This window comes from Phalacrocorax aristotelis, chromosome 13, assembly GCF_949628215.1.
Source record: "Phalacrocorax aristotelis chromosome 13, bGulAri2.1, whole genome shotgun sequence".
Lineage (NCBI taxonomy): Eukaryota > Metazoa > Chordata > Aves > Suliformes > Phalacrocoracidae > Phalacrocorax > Phalacrocorax aristotelis.
Window position 1 is genome coordinate 17,302,667 of NC_134288.1, and position 21,293 is coordinate 17,323,959.

Genomic DNA, 21,293 nt, shown 5'->3' on the forward strand with positions numbered 1-21,293 from the left:
CATGCTGGCAGAGCTGGGCGGGCTATACGGTGGACTGGGGCTGTGAGTTGACCCAGGTCACAAGTGATTTCCCCCGTGGGCATCAGTCCGGAGCAGGAACACGAGCAGGTTCATGGGTCCAGCTTACCCAGCCCCCAAAGCAGGGGTACAGCAGGAGGTGATGCAGATGGCAGCAGGTGGGAAGGAGGGAGGGGATCCTGGACCGATGCCACAACAAATAACTTGAGGATATTGTTAGAGGTATCGTGGAAGTGCTCCCCAGGTCTCTGCCAGGCATCAGAACTCCTGTTACACCCCGCAGAAGTACAACACCGCAGGAGGAGGCACTTGCGGCTGCAGGGAGCTGTGGAGGATTTTTTTGAGCTGTTCAGCAGAGCCCGAAGCCACGCTGAGATCACAGTGTCAGGAGCAGGGCTTGAAAATAGCTGATTTAAGGTAAAAGGGTGCATTTGTGCAAGTCCCTTTGTCAGCAGCAGCAGGCACTGCGCACGCTAAATACGTGCCCAGCTAAAATTGTATGCATAACTGTGGGTTTATATACAAATGCAATGTAGGATTGGACTCTCAGAAAAAATTACCTTAAAAAGAAAGAAGAAAGAAGTGTGGGTGTTAACAATTGAGGCCAGTTGTCACCATTATCATCATTAGTTTAAGATAGTGCTAGAGAATCTATGTTAGTAAGATAAACAAAGCCAGCTATGGTAAGGCACTTCCATTTGCCTGCAAAGCAAACAAGGCAAAGTTTGAATATTTCTTTTGGAGATAATTAAAACATCTTTGTTATTTTTTTACTGAGAGTACAGGCAGATAATTGGTACCAGGAACCGAAAACATGAATATGAAACCTATGATCTGGGGCAAAATATGATTTATTGTATCATTCAGCTTTGTTATTTAGGGTGGGGAGAATAGGTAGAATTGGTGAGTTTTGAGGGTTGTTTTAAATTTTTCTTCTTTTCCTTCCCAGTTACTTTGTGGTAAAGCCGGATTGCTACATGTTTGTTTTGGGGTATCTGGAAAAAGGGTGTAAAAATATCTTCCGCCTCATGTATTGTAAGCTACAACAGAAGGAGGGGTAGCCTTTGTTTTTAGCTAGAAACGGCCAGGATCAGTATTGCACATGTGGGCCTCACTGACGGCAGATTCGCTCGGTCTGCTTTACTGGCTGGTGTTTGGTAGCTTCACAAATCTAACTCCTCTGCACCCCTGGAAGCGCCCAGCGCCGGTCGGAAGCAGCGCCGTGGAGGGGTGATGTAAAATGGAGCAACACAGTGGTTGTATTCAACAACAAATATTAGGGAGAACTTCAGTGTTCCTGTTAGCAAGAGATGTGGCGATAAAGATGGAACTGTAATATGTGCATGTAATTGGCTTTGCAAACCCGTGAAGGACACGGACAAGCTGTGTTTAGGGCAGACTGAAAATGGTTAAAGCTCACGCAAATGGCTGTATTTGTGTTTTCCTACCCGAGTGTTTCAGACCTGGATCTCTTGTTGCTCAAGGAACTGTTTTGAAGTTCTGGGTGACACACCACAGGAGGGTGAAGGGGAGACAAATCTGCATTTCAAGTTGTTCCAGGCTTTGGAATATTAAAACATGCCCAAGGGCAGGAATGTCAGTTGAAGTGGGCTGATAGGCTGAGCTTGTACAAAGTAATCAGTGTGTTAAATCTGTGAAATCTAGAGCTCCGACTGAACCTACAGCCATCGGTGTTCCCACGAATGTCTTGTGCCCTGTGGGGTAGCTGCAACAAGCATAGTGCATATCCATTTAAATAAAGCAAGTGTAAATTCTTCAGATTAATTGTTTTTATGGTGAAAATGATGCAGAGACTTCAGGCAACCTTTTTAAGACCTAGAATTAAAATATCAGCAATAAAAGAGGGAATAAACAACCTCCCTTCTGTGCAAACTTCTGATGAGGTGCTGTGTTATCCAAGGTGTAAGAAGTGGGCTAACCATCGAAGCCGGGGCATGCTTCATGAAACCGTGTTTATATGCTCAGCAGAGAAGTGGATGCCCTTAAATTTTCTCATCAAAGTGGAAAGGAGCCATCTTTTTTTTTTTCCTTTTTGATTTGAGAAGTATTTCTTTTAAATTATCTATGATGTATATTCTCCCCTTTAGGAAGAAAAAGGTTTCTATCTTGCATTTCTGTATTTAGAATATCCCTGCTGCCAAAACCAGCAAAACTCCCACTTGTGGTCAGTGGGAGCAAGATCAGGCCCAGATCCTGACTGTAAATACTGTTAATAGAAGCATTGGCCCCTCTCTGCTGTTAACCAAGTGTCTTTATTTTGCAGCCATTGAGCTGCTGCTAGCCACTAAAATCAGCTCCCTGTATACCCTGTGCAGAAGGAGGTTTCGAGTAGCAGATGCTGGCTCCCTGGGTATTACTTTGCCACATTCCTTTATTCCAAAATAATATCTTCAAGCAGGCTTTTTGTTTTCATCTAAAGAAAAAAAAAAGAAAAAAAGAAGAGTTTATAAATAGGTAGTTGGCAAGTAAAATTTTCTTTTATTAAACATATACGTATGCATGTGTAGGCACTCGGTTTGGTTTTGATTCCAACTTGCAAGGTGTTTACCTCTTCAGTGTATCTTCTAAAACTGTGCTGCTTGCTTAAAAAGCAGAATTAAGGGCAGGGAAAGTAGCGTGCAGTATCCAGAAGACAGCAGATGGAGTGAGAAGCTGGGGAGGGAGGGAGAAGCTGCAGAATTAAACTGCGCTCAGGATTGTAGTGAGTAGGATTCAAAGGTAATATTTTCTGCTCAACTCTACAGATATTGCCCATGTTTATAAACAGCAGCTTTCTTGCCAGGCTTCCTGTTCGATCCGGGTATGGAGTTTCAGCAATTCACGCGTCCAGCCCAGTAACGCTGTTCCTGAGATCCTTGGCGGAGGCGCCCATCTCCCCTGCTGGTCCTGTCTGCTCTGGCTCCTCTAATAAGATCTCCTTCCACACGTACCTTTTAGTAAATACAGTAGTAGTTCATATTGAAAAGAAGTAGCAGATGTTGCCTCGTTTGGGATATTTTTGCAATATCTGCTTGTTTACTTGTGATCAACTGTCATTTCTGTAGCTGATTATTTCAGTTCTAGGAAGTCTTGTTGTGCCAAAGCAGCCGCTCTTCACCGTACCGTGCACTGACTTATCTCCTGCTTGAGAGAAGACCTGTTTGTTTGACCACAATATTTTCCATTCTTCTTTTTCTGTGCGTTATTTTTCCCCTTACCCGTGTGGAATGATCTTTGTTGTAAAGCAAAGATAGTGCTATTGTCATATCTGGAATTGAAAGAAGCCTTTGAACCGCGGCCAGAGTCAGACCACGGTGGAAAAAAGATGCCTCTCCAAAACAATATAACTGGCAAATCTCCGTGTAGATTTATAGTGCGATCTTACCATAATATGAGAACGCACTAACCTCCTACTGAACTCAGTGAGAGGAAATGACTAATGCAAGGAGATAGCTGATACAGTATTTATATTGGACAAAAAATCTAAACTATCTTAAGCCAGTTCTGCAGCACGGGAAGTGGAGTCTTTATTCAGTTTCCTACAGAGATGTTGTTAGACACTTTTTAATCACATAATTTAATAGATAAACCTTTACCGTTGGCTACTGCCAAAAGCATTGTGTTTTATTTAAGCAGATTCCAGTTGTTCTGGTGGAGTGACACGCGTTTTGCTTTGGGCATGTGGGATGTGTGGGTATCGGTATATGAAGGCTTGGCATTTCAGGGCACTGGAAACCATGCTGAAGCTTAATTCTAAGAGTCTTCCTTGTGACTGTCTCTGTGAGAATGGCAGAAATGCTCAGTAAAGGAGCTTCGTTTTCCTTGGCTACTTCTTAATTTCCCTAGCAAAGACACTTATTTCTCTTCCTTGTTTTCAGTATCCATATCAGGCGCTGCTTTTTTCTTTCATTTGGGTTTTGCTGGGTTGATTTGTTTTTGGTTTTGGTTTGGTTTTTTTTTTATTTTCCTGTGGATGCAAACGCTGTTTTGCCAGTGCCACAGGACATTAGGCTTTTACCTACCGACTCAAACTCTTCACAGCTAGTTTCTGTAATGGCAGGACAGACTGACATGTATATTAATTACTGTGAGAATGAAAGTGTGTCCACTGTGCTTTTAAAAATTTCTTTCCTTTCCTAAAGTACTTTCCCCCCTTCGTTCACAGCTGTCTATTTCCAGACCTTCCTGATGCTTTTTGGTTTTGCAAGTTAAGTTTATTTTCTTCCTTTCCCTGGTGGCTCTCTTGGTTTACAGAGCAGTTTGTTCCTTACTCATTGTTTTGTCTCCTTTGAGGAAATTGCCAGGGTTTCCATTAGCTTGTAATACTAATAGCTGTGACCTCCTTAGGTATCTGCCTGGTTAGAAGGGATTTTTTAAATTTGTGGTAATGTAAATACACTTTGCTTGCAGCCTACAAATTACTTGGATCAGATAAGGCAGGCAGCAATCTAACCTTTCTGTGGCAAGCATAAGCTTTAATTATGCTTATGCCATATAATGTAACAGAGGGGGTGAATTAGAGTGGTTTTTACTCTGTTAAGCTTAGTGCATCTGTTTTATTGTTTCAGGTAAGTATGAAATAAATATTCACGGTGAGGTGTAGAAGTTATTCCAAAGGCCCATGCAGTCAGGATTGTGTCTGCGTGGAAATCACATGTTGCTAATTAAAAAGCTGATCATCCTTGCCTAAAGCATTAATTCCTGCTGCAAGTAACCAAGCTGCAATTGAATAGGCATCTCCTTTTGGCCCCGAGGCAAGATGCTGAGCCAGATGGACGTTCAGCCTGACAGCACGGACATGTTTGTGACTGATGTGCAGAAAACTCATCCCTTAGCTTGCTGAGGCCACTCCAAATACGGTGATATTGGCCCAACTTAGACTGTTCTGTTTCTTATCCTCAGGATGAATCAACAGGAGAGATCACCTTCTACATGAAGGGGGCTGATGTGGTGATGGCTGGGATCGTGCAGTACAACGACTGGCTGGAAGAGGAGGTATGGGGTGTCTCTGGAGAGTGCGTTTCTCCTTCCAGAGCAGCGCATGACAAAGCTCATCCATGTGGCTAAAACCTGCGAGCCAGAAGGTCGCTGATCTTGGCAATTCATTGGATTAGTCTTCAGCCAAATACATATGCAGTGACAAGGAAGCCAGGTGGCGAGTACAACATATTTAGTGCAGAATAAGTCCTGTAAATAACATGGATTTTGCTCAAAACTGATCGCCACTCAAGATCACCAAATTGGCCCTGGGCTTGATCCCGTGTTTGGATTAATTTTAATCTGAAACATCTAATTTCAAAACTACATTTGGCAGCTTTGTACTGGGATATGTTTGTCAGGTTAGTAGTAACGTTGACACGGAGTTAGTTCATAGCAGTAGCTTCAGTTACTGTTTTTTCCCCACCCCCAAACCCTGGTGTTCAAAGAAATAATAATACCTTGGTCTTATTTTAAAGAGTTTATGGCCAAAGATGTGAAGCCTACAAATCAAAGGCTTGTGTCCTTTTACTTAGAGGCAGAGAAAATGAAATCAATGGGGTTGTTTTTGCCATGCTGGTGTAGCAGAGAGGACACTTTTGTCTCTGATCTCTGGGATAGATTACGAACCATTGCAGATCTCCTTTTTTCCTTTCGGGTTTATCATGCACTTTATCAGATGATATAGGCTCACTGGGGTTGCTCAAATGGGACAGTTATTTTCTTAACCTGCTATCTTACGTTGCCATCTCTGCAATGCTGTGCATAAATCATCTCACTTGAGATGCAGTTTATGGTTTGCAATGTGATATTTCTTTCCAGTGTGGTAACATGGCTCGGGAGGGCCTGAGGGTTCTCGTCGTAGCCAAGAAGTCTCTGACGGAAGAGCAGTATCAAGACTTTGAAGTAAGGTTTTATTTGGTTTTTTTCCCCCCTTTGTTTTTAAACAAACAATCACTGAAGTGATTCTCACAGACCTCTTGTGATAGTGTCGCCTCTCATCGCCCTGCTCCCCTGCTAGAATTGTCATTCTTCAATGTCTTGCTGTTCTTTTAATCAAAGTGGCTTTTTAAGTGGTATGTATGAAACTGGATCCCAGCCAGGACCCTCCAAAACAGTTCCTGAATCCTGCCTTAGAATCTTTTGTGGTTATAAATTCTGGAAATATTCATCATTTGTTAGACAAGTTGCGTTTGTGTGGGGAAATGTGGTGGCTTTTCATTTTCATTGTTGCGTTCCGACATCCAGGGAAGCTACAAACAAGCAGAAGCACAGGCTTCACGCGTGGGGTCTGTTAGCTGGGTCTCTGCACGCAGCGCTCATTTGCTTACCCCAGGCAGGCAGGACGCCAAGGAGAAGCGTTCAGTTAAGCGCAGAGACGAGATGGTGGAAACGTGTAGGATCCTCTCGTTTGCCCGCCGCAGAAGCCGTGGTTAGAGCGGTGGCCCGCGCAAGGATGCGCCGGGCCGGCACAGGGCGGGAGCAAAGTGACAAAAACTTCCTGAAATATTTTCTGCCTTATGCTGTGACACACGCCTCGTGTTCGCCAGCCGTTACAGGTGGCACCCCTGGGTGGCGGATAGCAGGGGGAGGTTAACTGGGTAACCCTGGATTCCGCAGCGGTGCAGGCTGGCCGTGCGAGTGACTGCCTGCCCGCTCTGTCCGCAGGCACGCTACGTGCAGGCGAAGCTGAGCGTGCACGACCGCTCCCTGAAGGTCGCCACAGTCATTGAGAGCCTGGAAATGGAGATGGAGCTGCTGTGTCTCACCGGCGTGGAGGATCAGCTGCAGGCGGATGTCAGGCCCACTCTGGAGACGCTGAGAAATGCTGGCATTAAGGTCTGCCTAACCTGACGTTACTTCTAGCAGGAACACCTAGACCCTCTGGAGTATGGGGTCGCTCCTACAGACGGTAAATTAGGACAGTCTGGGGGCCCTGTCACGGTAAACGTTTCACCAGGCGCCCTTTGCAAGGGGGAGCAGCGGGGCTGGCCGATGTATTTTAAACGTTGCTTTGGGAACGAAACGTGCTGGAAGGCAGTAAATGTTCACTGAAGAGGTGAAAGCATGTCACCTTTTGTGCTTTTCTTCCCCTGACGTGCTCTGGCTCCTTCTGCAGAGAAGCCGAGTGCGTGGGCAGGAGGGCAGCCACAGGAGACTTGTTTCTTTCAGATGGTTGCGTGAAACGAGAGCGGTTTGGATGTTTTGGTGCACAAACTCCCGTGCCTGGGGCTGGGGCGCTGGGCTGTGAATATACACGTTTCAGAAGCCACTAGAGGGGGTCTGAGGCAAGAGAATCAGGGACTGGGCTTTTTTTCCCCCCCCCCAGCTTTCTGGGCTCCAGCATCTGAGGCTCGGAGACCTACGCCTGAGCTCAGGCGGTGGGGGAAGCAGCGTGATGCCTGCCTAGTTTCTCTCTTTGAAAACTTGTCAGTCGGGTCCTGGACTTGCAAAGGGGTAAAAACAAAACAAAACAAAAAAAGACTAAACGTTGGGATTTGGGTAGGAAAAGTGGGGAAAAGGTTCTGGTTGTGGTTTCTCTGCTTTAAGTAACAAAGTGAGCAAAAATCTAGAGCCAGGCTGAGAATCCAAAGCAGGGCTGTGTGTTTGGGATTTAGGTAGGAAGTGGAATTCAAGGCTCGGGACAGGCTTCCCAAAGTGGTTTCTGTTTAGAACCATCCCTGTGAACAACAGGGACTTCAGCAAAGGAGCAAGAGGAGCACAACCGGACACCGGTCCTTAGCAGGGCTGTGGCTTTCTCCCCCCGGGGCGCAGTCCAGGCCAGTGATTCCAAAGCAGTTTATTTTCTTCCTCTTCACCGTGGCTGGAGTCGGTGTTGGGGCGCGGAGCGTGTCGGCGCGCGCGAGTGCAGCGCTTCTGAGCACTCCTCGCAGCGGTGTCTGCGTCAGGGTATCGCGCGCAAGAGGTACAGCCAGAGCGAAGGCAGTCTTGTCATTCGCTACAGGGGCCATCTTATTAAGATCAAATCTTTTTCCAACCTCAGATTATTAAACAAATAAGGGAGTCTTTGTGTGGGCTTTTTGTTTGTTTGTTTGGGTTTTTTTAAAGTTTCGTTAAATATTCTTGGGCGGTGTCTTGAAAGAGTAAAATCTCCAGTGGAAAAAGCAAAACAAACTCTGATATATTTACACTGTTGAGGGAATTCTCTGCCAGATTATAACAGGGTATTGCTGCTGTGTGTTGCTGCTGACATGGCTTTCTAATGCCCTCCCTCACCAGCACAAAATAAAAGGAGCAGTGTGTATTTAAAAAAAAAAAAAAATCGTTAAAAAAAAAAAACCACCCAAACCCCAACCAACTTAGTCCGTTCCAGACGCACACATCAGCAGTGAGCTAACCCCAGTTGCATCATCCACATTTCAGGCAGGGCCATGAGGGATCTTTCTGCAGCGAGGCCCGCTTGCTTCAGCGTACAAGAAATAGCTGGGGTGGGACGCATTAACACACGCATACGCATTCTTTAGCTTGCGTTTTGTGGGTTTATCAGCAGAATCTTGAAATACTGCAGGTGGGAACAATGTTGTCCGTGGTTTGTAACTTCTTTTGCGTTTCAGCCGCTTTAAAAGTTCTGCTTTCTTTCATCTGTGAGAATTTTCTTGTACGTTTTTAAATAGGGCTTTATTAGAAAAATAACTTGTGTATATATTCCACCAGTTCTTTTACGTGCCTGAATTGGCAGGTGGTACTTCTAGATGTCCTGCAGACGTGGTCGTTAAGCTCTGTGTTTAATACATCAAATATTTGGATTTTAGGTGTGGATGCTGACAGGGGATAAGTTAGAGACAGCCACGTGTACAGCCAAGAACGCACATTTGGTGACACGGACACAGGACATCCATATATTCAGACTAGTGAGTGACGCCCACCTTCCCCTCTCTCAAGGCTGTTCGGGACCCCAAATTCTGGCACAGGAGGAGTGCTGAGATCACAGCTGTTTTCCAGCTGTAAACCCAGAATATTTTTATTCTTTTGACCCAGCTTTCTGTCCCCTGAGCTTTTTTTTTTAATCTGACTGTGTGCTCTCAATAGCTCACTGTGCTGCCTGCCTGTATTACTTTTGCTCCCTCTGAGACCTGCTTGTTTGGTTTTTCACCCCAGTGAAGCAAACCCTTCCTTGGTTGCCATCTCTTTCCCCAGGTGACTAACCGTGGAGAAGCCCACCTGGAGCTGAACGCCTTCCGACGGAAACACGACTGCGCTCTTGTTATTTCTGGTGACTCGCTGGAGGTAGGCTCCAGACGCTTCGGGCTGGTCAGGAACAGCCCCAAAACACTGTGGCTGAATTAGGAATTTTTTTTTTTTTTTTTTAAAAAAGAAACTTTTATAGCACAAACATTGGTGACGCTTCTGATCTCTGTAAATCAGGTGTGTCTGAAATACTATGAGTATGAGTTCATGGAGCTGGCTTGCCAGTGCCCTGCCGTCGTGTGCTGCAGATGCGCGCCGACGCAGAAGGCCCAGATCGTGCGATTGCTCCAGGAAAGGACCGGCAAACTCACCTGTGCAGTAGGTAAGGGGCTGTTAGGGAGGAGTGACCAGGTAGGGTGGCGTCTTTATTTTTTTCTTCCTTTGAACAAACGGTCCCATGTCATCTCCTAAGACCTGGAAATCATAGAATCGTTAAGGTTGGAAAAGACCTCTTGGTTCATCAAGTCCAACCGACAACCCAACACTACCGTGTCTCCTCAACCATGTCCCCAAGGGCCACGTCTACACGTTTTTTGAATCCACCCCCCCAGGGATGGTGACCCCCCCCCACCTCTCTGGGCAGCCTGCGCCAATACTCTCTCAGTGAAGACACTTTTCCTAATATCCAGTCACGTTTTTGTGGGATGATCGATAAGATGAAATTTTGCATATGGAAACTTCAATGACAAACTACTCATAAATATTTGGGGCGGTATCTTTGCAAAACAGCGCTTGAACACAGTCAGATAAAGCGCCGTGCTTAACCTGTGAGCTTTATCTCAGCATTGTAGGTATAATGGTACACCCACAAGTCAGATAAAGCACTCAGTGGCCTTGAATTCCTATGAATTTTTTTAAAAGACTTCTTTAAATAGAAATTGGGAATTTAAATTCTTTAAGTCCTGCTTTTGCTGGTAGGGTTCAGTGTTTCTTCTAGTATTGCAGTCTGGCGCAGATGCCTTTGGTGGGGTTGCAAGTTGCCTCTGTTGCTTAACTACCACTGTTGTTTGTGTGTACTCTGACCTGCAGGTGATGGAGGGAATGATGTTAGCATGATTCAGGAGGCCGACTGCGGTGTTGGAGTTGAAGGAAAGGTGAGATTACCTCATGTTCAATAAGCTTTCCTATGGCAATTCAGAAGGTAGTTTGCATCTAACTCTTAAATGAATCCTCAGAAATTTGTGCAAGGAGGTGAGAAGCTTCCACAAGAACAGTCATCAGACCAATAGCCTTGTCGTGGAAAATAATTTGGCTGGAAAGGAGACTTTTGTTTAACAGAGTTCTGGGTCATTATTTGCTTCTTGGCAGATTCCCTGAATTTGGACCATCGTGGTTAGTTTTGGGGGTTTTAATCACGTGTAGACGCTCCAAGTGCTGGAGTTTTAATTACTCTGATAACAGACACCCTGCGTGTATGATGAAAAACTGCTTATATTAGTTTAGAAATCCAACTCGGGGTTCGAGCTCTGGTTCCTGCATATGGAGCCGCTTGGAGTGGCAAGACTGGGTTTTGCAGCAGCGGAAAGGCTCTGCTTGCAGTGAGCTAAAACATTAAAACCGAGTGAACTTTTGAGACTGAAGATTTGCGTTAAAAACTGGCTTGATATGAGTGTCATGTTAACATGCGTGTTGTGAATCGAAATCCAGAAGGTTGCTTAGAATTGGAGGCCAGGGTTCAAATGGGAATTCTCCTCATATTTTTGCTCTTTGCTTAAAAGCCACGGTGGAAGGCAGAAGTGCTGAGCTAATACTCTCCCCCACCTAATGTATTGCAAATTTTCTTGGAAATTGTCAGTGATAACTAAATAAGAACACGGTATTTCTTCGTTTCCAATAATGAAATGATCTCACTGTGCTTTTACTTGCTGTTGTACACAGGAAGGAAAACAGGCATCACTTGCAGCTGATTTCTCTATCACTCAGTTTAAACATCTGGGTCGTTTATTAATGGTGCATGGAAGGAACAGTTACAAACGATCTGCAGCTCTCAGTCAGTTTGTAATCCACAGGAGCTTGTGCATCAGTACAATGCAGGTAAATGGACTGTCGTGAGGGCTTTGCCAGTGGCGAGGTGAAAAAAGCAAAATCAAAAAGTAAAGGTTCTGCATTTCCTTTTGGATGCAACTGTTTCTTCTCCTGAAAATTTTCATGGGTTGGAACTTGAGGTTGTTACCTGGGTATGAAAATACATGAGAAGGTTCCTGGTACTGGACAAAACATCAGCAACTTCTCCAAAATCGGACAAACGATATTCTACCTTAGAAAGCACCGCCATGAGGCGGCATGTCTTTGCTATCATTTAGTAATGCTAGGGAGTACTGAAAATCCGAAGCAGGGCGCTGCTCTTAAGGAAAGTCTCTGCTGAGTAAGTGCACTTCTTCCTCAAGTGTGTTTTCATTAGGGCCTTCAAATAGCGAGAGCGAGTTAAGCAGCTGAGGAGGACCTGGCTCAGACCCTGATGAGGTTCCCGAAAGCTCGGTCTGGCGTGCCGTGGCGTGTTCGCAGGAGCCGTGCCGCAAAGGCTGCTGAAGCACGTATCAACCTTCCCAAGTGCTCGGCAGCTTGCTGCAGCAACGTGGAGGCGGTCTGTTCCTCTCCGTTTCAAAGGGAACCTTAGAAACAGATTTGGTATTCACAAAATTTACACTGTTCGCGTGTGCTGAGCCTCAGTGTAACAAAAACGCAATTGCCAGTTGGCAGGGAGAGTTGAAAGAGGTTTTAAGAGCTCATGAGCCGTATTCTGCTCTTAGCTGTGGTGACTTGAGTGAAAGTTAGAGTTAAGGGCAGAGGTTACTCTTTGGGAGTTGCATTTCCAAGCCATAGCATGTTGATAGAGCCCTTAAAAATACTAAGGCCTTTTAAAATAAAATACTTGATATTTTTGAGAAGGCTGGTTCCGCCCCCTCCCCTTTTTTAGAATAAACACATTGGAGAGGCATGTAGAGAGATAAAAGGTTCAAACTCAGGGGACAGTCTAGCTTACTCTGCAGCTGAAAACAAGAACAGAAAACAGACCCATAACTTCTGACAAAAAAATTTTAAAATAATCTTGAACTCTCTGGCGTTTGTATTAGTGCATGTTAACTCTTTATGTTGTGAAGGCATCATCCGGGCATAAATAAGTACACACCTGTGCTCTGCAACATCTGGACGGCTTTGATCAAACCAGCGGGCTTTGGAGGAAACTCTTTATGTTCTTTTCTGTGGAACTACATTACAAAAAGTTTTCCAAGTCCAGCTCCCCAGTGTTTGCTATTAAACATAGCTTTCATCCAAGGTTTGCGTAGGAATAAGAAGGGTTGATATTACATTCTTCTGTCTTCATTTCAGGAATTTGGAGAACCCACTGCAAGTACGTTCCAGTTTGAACAGAGTATATTTTTAAGCTGTTACTTTTACTGCGGTATCTAACGTCTGAAAAGCCGATTTCTTTTCTTTTCTAGGCTGTTTTCTCATCAGTATTTTACTTTGCTTCTGTTCCTCTCTACCAAGGCTTTCTCATCATTGGGTAAGAGCTCGCTTTTTACTACTAGCGTGGAAAACCTGTGCAAAATGAATAGATTCGGGCTAATTAACATGCAAGGCATGCACGTCTCCACGCTGCATGTTTCACAACACTGCTTCAGAAGATGGATGTGATCCTCGTCCCCTTCCTGCTCCTCTGCGCTGAGCAAAGCCACCCAGGCAGCACAAGTACTTCTGGAAGCCTTTCCAAAAGGACAGTGTGTCACATGCAGGACATGAGAAGCAAGCCATCCACCGGGAAGCACTCTTTCGATCCCAGTAAAAAGCAGAGGGACAGTTGTTATGCTCTGGCGCCTGCACCAGCTCCCGACAGCGTCAGAAAGGGGGGGCAACCCAGCCTCTTTAACAGGAGGAATCAGTTCCTGTCTAAAATACACTGGGATTGCACTTGTAATCTAATGACTTTATAGGCTTTGGAGCACATAATTAAACAAACAGCAAATTCATCTCCGTTGCCTTCTGATGCAAGCAGAACCAAGGCTGAACTGTAGAGCAGGCTTTGGGGTGGGGACAGGTCTGCCCTTGGCTCCATTAATAACCTTACAACACCGGTTGCAGTACTTGAAGCAATCATCTGTGTATGAGTGTTTCTAATCAAAAGCCGATCAAAAAGCAAATCCTGCAGGTTTTTCCTACATGCAAAACTCTGGTGTGTTCCCTTTGCAAGTTCTTATAAAATGTACGTCATTTGGCACTTCAAGAATACTGTATTTCCTTTCTGAAGAGTAGCGTTTCTGTTTGCTCATCTACGCCTTAGATAATTTACTGGTCTTCTACCTTCTTCCCAGGTACTCCACAATTTACACGATGTTTCCCGTGTTTTCTCTAGTCCTGGACAAGGATGTTAAATCTGAAGTTGCAATGCTGTACCCAGAGCTCTACAAAGATCTTCTTAAGGTGTGGGAGACTCCTGTTTGTCTGTTTTGGTTTAAGGCGAGATCCCTGTCTTGATTTGAATCTCTCTGAATGTGTAAAGTCAAAAATATTGTCAGTAGATACAGAGCTTTATCATGCATTTTCAAGCAAAATTATTTTAAAGGCAAATTTGAATTAACAGATACAGCCAGATTTCCTGGCAGTTTGTTAGTGAATGCTACATGAAATGCAATTTATTAAAAACGGCTGGGGAAATAGAAGTTCCATTCTGTGGGAAATTGTAAGGATTTAATATTACCGATTTGTTCCAAAATAAAGGGGAAAGAGAAATTGTCGGGGATTTGGCACTGTCCTGAAGCCAGAAAAGGGGATGGGGGGAAGGGATACGCTCATTTGATGGAGGCAGGAGGTTATCACGCAGCTTTGTGAATAGAAATTTGCCTTCAGGATGATCTAAAAGGACCTAAAGATTTGGTTGCTGTGCTATTTTTGTAGCTTTAGCATGAAAGTCGGGTCCTTCTCCTCAGACAAAGAAAACTTTATTTGATATTTACCATAGAAATATCAGGAAGGTAAATCTTGTCGTAGGGTTTTGGTTTTTTTGTTTGGTTTTTTTTTCTTTCTTTTTTTCCCCCTGGAAAATTTTTTGAATAACTGGGGTGTGCAGACTGGGAACATCTTTCTTAACTGAAGGAAAGGGTGGACTGAGTCTTCAACAGATCCTTTCCCTCAAGGATTTCTGTTAAACAGATACTCTCAGAAGTAAAGCCTGTTTTTCCAACAGCCTGAATAAGTCTCCATCTGGTTTCACTTGCATGTTGTCTCTTATGTCATAAACCACTAATTCTCCAACCATCCTTAGGCCTGGTCTAAGCATAGGGTTTTTTTGTACTGGTATAGCTGTGTTGGCTGGAGATGCTTTTTTAGAAACCTATCTGCCTTCAATATGATAGTGATTTGTGTGTGTGTGTCTAGAAATATAATATTAACATATTCATATGTATGTGTATACAGACATATTTCACAGTGCAATGACTAAACTCGTGAGACATCTTTGCATTGAATTAATCCTGTGTGCAGTGAGGAAGCGGTTGTACTGTACCGTGCAAGCAGGGAGCTGCCACAGTCCCAGGCCTCCTTCGTGCATCGTGAAAAATGAGAGTAAAGAGACACTACCTCGGGGCTGGTTGATTTGTTTCGTTTTCTTTTCTTTTCCAATCACCTTCAAATTCTCTTTTATTCTGGGTTGATTTGTAAGAGAATGTTCATAAAAGAAAACCCAATAGAGCTTTGTCTTTTTTTCTTTCCCCCTCTAGGGACGACCGTTATCATACAAAACATTTTTAATATGGGTCTTAATAAGCATCTATCAAGGTAAGAAATCATTTCTGCTTGCACCTTTAGATGTTTTAATGAGTACAGAATACCTAATTTTTTGTATTGCAGGAAGTTAAGTAAGGCATGCTGTGAATTTAGCAATGCATCCTTGAGATAATGAACAAATATTTTTTTTTTTTTTTTGGTCTTGGAAAATCTTGGCGGCATTGCCGAAGGAGGAAGTTGTCTAAAACTAAACATTGGCTGCAACTAGTCAACACTCTTGTAGGCAATGATGTTGAAGTTCAGAGTGTTGTGCCTCTTCCCACTGGCACCATCCTTCGCAATTTAGTGCAAGTTCCTTTCAGTGCTTTGGCTGCTCCATCTGTAGGGTTGAGTTTGCGACTCTTCCCTTCTTTAGAAAAAGGTTTTAAAACCTATAGATTATACAGGTTATTAACTCAGCATGGAAAATACAGGGTCTGTAGCTTTGTGTGTTTCATCTGAAACCTGTCTATTAGAAGTGGCAATAGTTCTGGTTACTTCATAGCCATCTGTAACGAAGGACCAGAGTAGAGCTCAGCTTCTTGGTCGTATCCCATACGCTCTGATGAGGCGCTAAAACAGTGAAGCAAATGCCTTAAATACAAGGCACCTATTTTCCAAAAGTGGCTGCAGTAATTGGGGTGTACGCCTAAGAAGGTCTTTTCTTCCAGTTTGTCTTTTTTTCTCAAAGTAACCTCAAACTCAAATACTTTCTATAAGGGTTAATCAGGGAATCGTGGGAAGCACGTAAATAACGTGGCGCTGTAAAGCTAAAATGGCCATATGATTCTGGGACAAAACTTGTTTTCCAAAACTCCTTTATCAGCAAGAGTCAGAATAAATGTGCCAAAATAAGCAGCTAATTCTTTCTGCTTGAACTGATGTTACCAGCCTCAGGAGGGAGCGAAACCGAGAGTATAAAAGCTGTCTTGGCATTATCTTCTGAAATAGAAGTAGAACCCTGCGACAGGGATGATGGTCTTCTGATGCTGTACAAATATGATGGCAAAGCCAAGGCATTTATAGAAAACTCACAAGTGGTGGAAAGCTAAAGCCAGAGGGTGATGCACTGAGGGAAAGATTTCTTCTTGAGCTAAGACCACTATCTGGTTACAATATTTGGTTAAAGTGACTTCACTTCTGATGTGCTAAATAACTAGAAAACAGCAGGCCAAACAATTGGGCTAGTTGCTAGCAGAGATGAGCCTGACCGAAAACTCAAGCAGTCCCAAATTTTGGAAAGTTCACAGCTGGATTTGAACTTTGTGGCTCGAGCTCTAGTCACTTGCAGGTTTTCCCTTCCGAAGCTAGCCGAGTGTGATGGATGTCGGTGCGGATTACTCATGCTGCGAACATGAGTTATTTGTGCAGGTGGCTGTGCGGGGTGTTGTGAGCGTTCCCTGGCTAGCTGAAATCGGAGCACGAAACAATGCATCATTAACAGGGCTTTAATGTGTGCTCCTTCTAGGGGGAAGTGTAAAGGGGAGAGACCTTGGCTGAAGTAGTGCAAAGAGAGGCTAACCTGTATCTGCCGAACTTTTCAGCACCTTGCTTCCATCTGGGCACTGAGGCAACGCAGTAGGTTTTAGAAGTATTTGATATCTTTTAGCTTCTGAGTAGTGACCAACTGCTTTTCTGGGAGGATGGAGTTTCATGATGTTAGAAATCTCCCGTTGCCAAAGTAGCGTCTGTTGATTTCCTATCTCCATGTGTCTATGAATATGATAGACTGTTACAGGAGTCTGGGCACCTCTGGTGTAACTTTTCCCTGTCTTCTCATCAGTTCTGTCTCCTAAATAGTAACCGATTGATTGCCATTACACTCATCAGGTTTCATGAAAAACAGTCTCAAGACATGACTATGTTTCAGCCTTTCCAAGACCTAGCACTGGGTTTGAGAGCTTAAACTGGTGTTTGAATAAAATACCCAAATGTTGCATTCCCTTGCAGGTAGCATCATCATGTATGGAGCGCTCCTCCTCTTTGAGTCTGAATTTGTCCACATTGTGGCCATTTCCTTCACGTCCTTGATTCTCACCGAGTTACTGATGGTGGCGTTGACGATCCAGACATGGCACTGGCTCATGATAGTGGCTGAGCTGCTTAGTCTCTCCTGTTACATAGCTTCTCTGGTCTTCTTACACGAGTTTATCGGTAAGGTTAAATGCCTTTTCTCCAAGCAGTTGGTTTATGACCTGAATAGTAACAGGACTGTAAGGGCATGAATTGAGTTCAAAGGCCGTTGATGAAGCCAACATAATCACAGTGTCAGTGGTTCTGATCGGAACAAGCTCTGTTTGATTTGAAGGCACCTGAAAGACATCTTGTGGTTCCTTCTCATAGCAAAATGCTAGAGGAGGTAACAGTGGTCAGTAAACTGTATGCTGCTCAGTGACCCTCATCTGTGCATCAGCTGTCATGTGGTCTTTATTTCCATCTGGGAACTGAACTTCAGACTGAAAATTTGAGCTTCTGTTTCTGGGTTGGAAGATTTCATCTTTTAACTGGGTGAAGTAGCTGCCTCCTAAAACTTACCTTATTTTGTCTGCTTCACTGGGGCATCGGGGCCCTTTTCCTGTGGGTTTGGTTTTTGGTTTATTTTTATCATTGTTTTTGGGGTGTTTTTTATTCTTTTTTCTTTTTTTCCTGAAACAGAGCTAATCCTTTTCCCTGGCTAAAGGAAAAAGGGGTAAGGAATTCCAGACTCCCCCAGTAGCTGCCTAGTTGCAAATACTGGATCTGTAGGGTTTGTTCGGGAACCACAAGATGTCACTACTTCTTCCGCAAAGCTCTTTGCTAACTCTGAAGTCGACGAGGATAGCTTCCCGAAGGGCTGGTTCTGTGTCTCTTATGGTTGGACGTGCCAGCACCATTTTAGAGTGAAGCTTCAGCTGTTTTTGCAATGACTCGGAGGTGTAATAACTGAGTCGAGAGGTGTTTGCTGGACAACCAGCAAAGTAGCAGAGGGCAAATTCCAGAGTCAGAAGACAAGCAGTCCATTTAAAGGAAGCTTAGTATTGCCGGGAGGTGGATCGCCCTCTTTCAGATGAGGTATGTGTGGGCACTCGCCTGTGAGGAGCCGCCTGCCGTACTGAAATGGGCTGTGCAGAAAGCTGTATCTTCTGTGGAAAAGGGTGGAAGAGTGAGGAGCCCGGGATCGATCCTATGAGCTTTGAACTTGCACGTGGAGAAGGCGAGGCTGTCTAAGACGTGTTGGTAGCTTGAGTTGCTTTTCTGCACCTCTTCCCAGAGAGCACTTCCCATCTTCATTGACTCTGCGCTCTTTTCTTTCTACAGATGTTTACTTCATTGCGACTTTGTCGTTCTTGTGGAAAGTCACCGTCATCACTCTGGTGAGCTGCCTTCCCCTCTACGTCCTGAAGTACCTGAGACGGAGGTTTTCTCCCCCAAGCTATTCGAAGCTCACATCCTAGGGCTGCTCTCCTTGCACTCCAGAGACAAATATTGCACATAGCTGAGAGACAAAATCATGTAGTTGTTACTATAATGAATACGTCCAATATTTGCATAAGGATCATGTGGTAATCTTTATTACATGCTGCTTTACTGAAAAAAGACTTCACAACTGCCGTGAACAGAAACCTAACGATAAAAGGGAATTTTTTTGAAGGTGGAGGCACTTGTTAGTTCATCCAGTTCTTGTCACTTTAGTTCAACTTAACTGGGGTCAAATGCGCATGACTGCGATGATGATGGGTTTCTCATGCAAGGTCAAAAGTATCCGAAAGCTGCTAACCGACCTTGGAATTTACATTTGATAAATTTGAGTTACTTTTTAGGTATCTGTGCTGTTCCTCGCATTGTGTTATGTTGTTTTATTTATCTTCTTGATTCAAGTAGTTACATTCTTTTTACATCTTGGAAATCCCTTAATGTAGGTGATGCACTATACTGCTGACAGCTGACTCCTGATTTATGGCATGCTGTTTCCATAATGGGGCTCCAGCATGTCGGATCTACACACACTTGAGAATCTGAGCGTGTTCGAGACTTCCCTTCAGTTGAAATGTAGTCACCCTAGTGATTTTGGAGGTATCCAGCAATTGATAAATACGGAGGAATGTAGTCCAAAATTAAGAAATTCAGTTTTGTTTAGCTTTTGTGCTTCCTGTTAAAAGGAGCTGGTGACATAATAGCTTTACTCTGTATTTATTTGTATAGGAAAAAATTATCTAAACTAAAGCAAATCCTCTTTGGAAGAGAAATTTGCAGTTGATCAAACTTGAAATGTGTCGACAACGTGAGAGGAGACTCGTACTGTTCTGCAGGCAGTGTGGCAGATGTGTCTTGAATCCTCGGAGACTACAAGGAAAGGTCACAGAGCTGCTACTCCTCACAGCTACATGAAATCTGTTTCCTGTTAGGGTGAAACTGCGAAGATGAGCTGCAAATAAGCTGAGGCACTCCTAGGTGGGTGTTGGTCATGACACGCTCCCTGCAGAGAGGCAGTTTTTGGGAACCTTGCACTTGCTTTGCTCTAAAAACCAAACCTGGATCGCAGAGGCAGGAGTGGGGTTCGTACGAAGGCGTTAGGCTCGTGTGCAGAGCAAATTGACTTACCGATTCTTAATGTTCAAAAAATAAAACTCGTGGACTTCTGTTTTTTGTAATAAGCATTGTCCCACGGTATGATGCCGTGAGGAGAGAGAGCAACACGTACTTAGGCTGCTCAGGAGAATGACGGAGAGTTATGGGAACCTTTTACCATTGGGTCCGTGCATCAAGCACGGACGAGCTTTCAGTGGCAGCCGTCCTCATCTAATGGTTGTTTAGTCTGTGCTAAATTAGTTGCTTGCTGTCTCATTCTCACATCATAAAAGCCACTGTCGGAGCTGGCACTGCTTGGTGCCGTTGTTGGTCGGCTGTGCGGAGGGGCCAGGAGCGGCAGAGCCTGAGCTCCCTTCTGCTCTCCAAGGCAGCCCTTCCAAGCCAGGGCAGCCGCGCTGCTGAGAGGAGCAGAAGCTCCCTGCTCGTCTCTGAACCTCTTTAGTGGAGTGCCAGCTTCTGTTGCCATTGCTACAGGCATTCCGCTGTCGCAAGCGGCACAATGCTGCGTTAAAAGGCCTGGTGTTGAAAATCAGTGGAAAATGGGAGTGTTATTTTAAAAGAGCTGGAGTCTGTGTTGACCCATAGGGGTACGTCTTGAATTTTCAGATCTAAGACAGCCGTGGCTTGCGTGGTCGACATGTGGTAGTTGCTCAGGGGAATGCTTTGCACAAGCCGACCTGCCTTCCTCGCTCGCAGTTCCCGTGGCTTGGGGTGAGTGGAAGGTGCAAGTCCGTATGACCTGGTTGTTACTGCGCGTGGGGGAAGCCCTCCTGATTTAGAAAAGTATGTTTCGAAATCCTGCAGGAATAAGAACAGCAAACGCTCTTTAATACATTATTTTTTTCTTTTGTGCCAGTCTTCTGATTACTCTTGTCTGAAGTCCTGATAAATAACAACCAGCTTTAGAAACATCCTGCAGGCTAGGGAAAGGCAATTCTTAGTGTTCACCTTTTCATAATACTTTGAAAATTTGCCTTTCTTCCCTTCTCTTCTAAATTTTTTTCCTAAAAATAATAATAATGTATTTCTGCCTATTTGACACGCAAGTTCGTGTCGGGAAAGGCCCTGGAAGACCAACGCTTCTCAATCGTTTGTCTTGTGGAGGGAAAGCAGTGCCCCAGCACCCATTTGTGGGGGAGTTGGGGCTAACAGCCCGTTGTCAATGATGCTGCTTTGCCAATAAGATACTTAACGTTGTCTTTATCGTGGCGTGCTACAGCTCCTGGATTGTGTCGGCCATGCAGGTGTTCTGGAGTCCCCAGTCAGCCTTTGATTTGAGTAGATTTAAATACAAGAATCAAAAATTTCTTTTGGCAACTTGCCTGAGAAGTCGAGTCCCTCTTGTCCGCTGGCAAACGCGTCGCGGTGCACGGCTTTGTAAAGCCCTGTCCTTATCTCGTGCGTAGCAGTAGTTAAGCGTCCTGCAAGAATAACAGTGCCATACTCTACTGTATGTAAGTGTGAGACGGATGTTCGGTAGAATCCACTGTTTCCTGAAGTCAATACAGTTTACACTGAGTGGACCATATTTGCAAAATATTAGCTTACACCAAGAAAGAGAGTGAGTTGTGCTTTCGGTTACATTTATTGAATCATAACTTTAATAAGGAGTGCATATTTAGTGGTATCGATAGTAATCTGTAGCTGTGTTTTGGGGTGCGAGTTATATTCCTTTGCAGCTAGTTTTTTTGCACAAGGTTGTAAATCCAGGAAGTAATTTCTGTCTGGGTATACGCGGCTTTTTTTTTTTTTTTTTT

General features: G+C 44.3%; 1 protein-coding gene across 3 annotated transcripts in view; it reads left to right on the plus strand.

Annotated features, from left to right (window-relative positions):
* The window catches only part of ATP9A (ATPase phospholipid transporting 9A (putative)), a 63,314-nt gene extending 42,021 nt beyond the window's left edge, over positions 1 to 21,293 (plus strand). For 2 of the 3 annotated variants that reach the window (XM_075108984.1, XM_075108985.1), the window contains 13 exons: positions 4,921 to 5,013; positions 5,818 to 5,901; positions 6,664 to 6,834; positions 8,769 to 8,867; positions 9,154 to 9,243; positions 9,382 to 9,526; positions 10,234 to 10,298; positions 11,083 to 11,238; positions 12,648 to 12,712; positions 13,518 to 13,626; positions 14,922 to 14,979; positions 16,918 to 17,121; positions 18,265 to 21,293. In XM_075108984.1, coding sequence (XP_074965085.1) covers positions 4,921 to 5,013; positions 5,818 to 5,901; positions 6,664 to 6,834; positions 8,769 to 8,867; positions 9,154 to 9,243; positions 9,382 to 9,526; positions 10,234 to 10,298; positions 11,083 to 11,238; positions 12,648 to 12,712; positions 13,518 to 13,626; positions 14,922 to 14,979; positions 16,918 to 17,121; positions 18,265 to 18,401 — 1,476 coding nt within the window. In that variant the 3' untranslated portion in view covers positions 18,402 to 21,293. Of the gene's footprint in view, positions 1 to 4,920; positions 5,014 to 5,817; positions 5,902 to 6,663; positions 6,835 to 8,768; positions 8,868 to 9,153; positions 9,244 to 9,381; positions 9,527 to 10,233; positions 10,299 to 11,082; positions 11,239 to 12,534; positions 12,557 to 12,647; positions 12,713 to 13,517; positions 13,627 to 14,921; positions 14,980 to 16,917; positions 17,122 to 18,264 lie in introns of all 3 variants that reach the window. The other variant, XR_012663044.1, reaches the window with a different exon arrangement.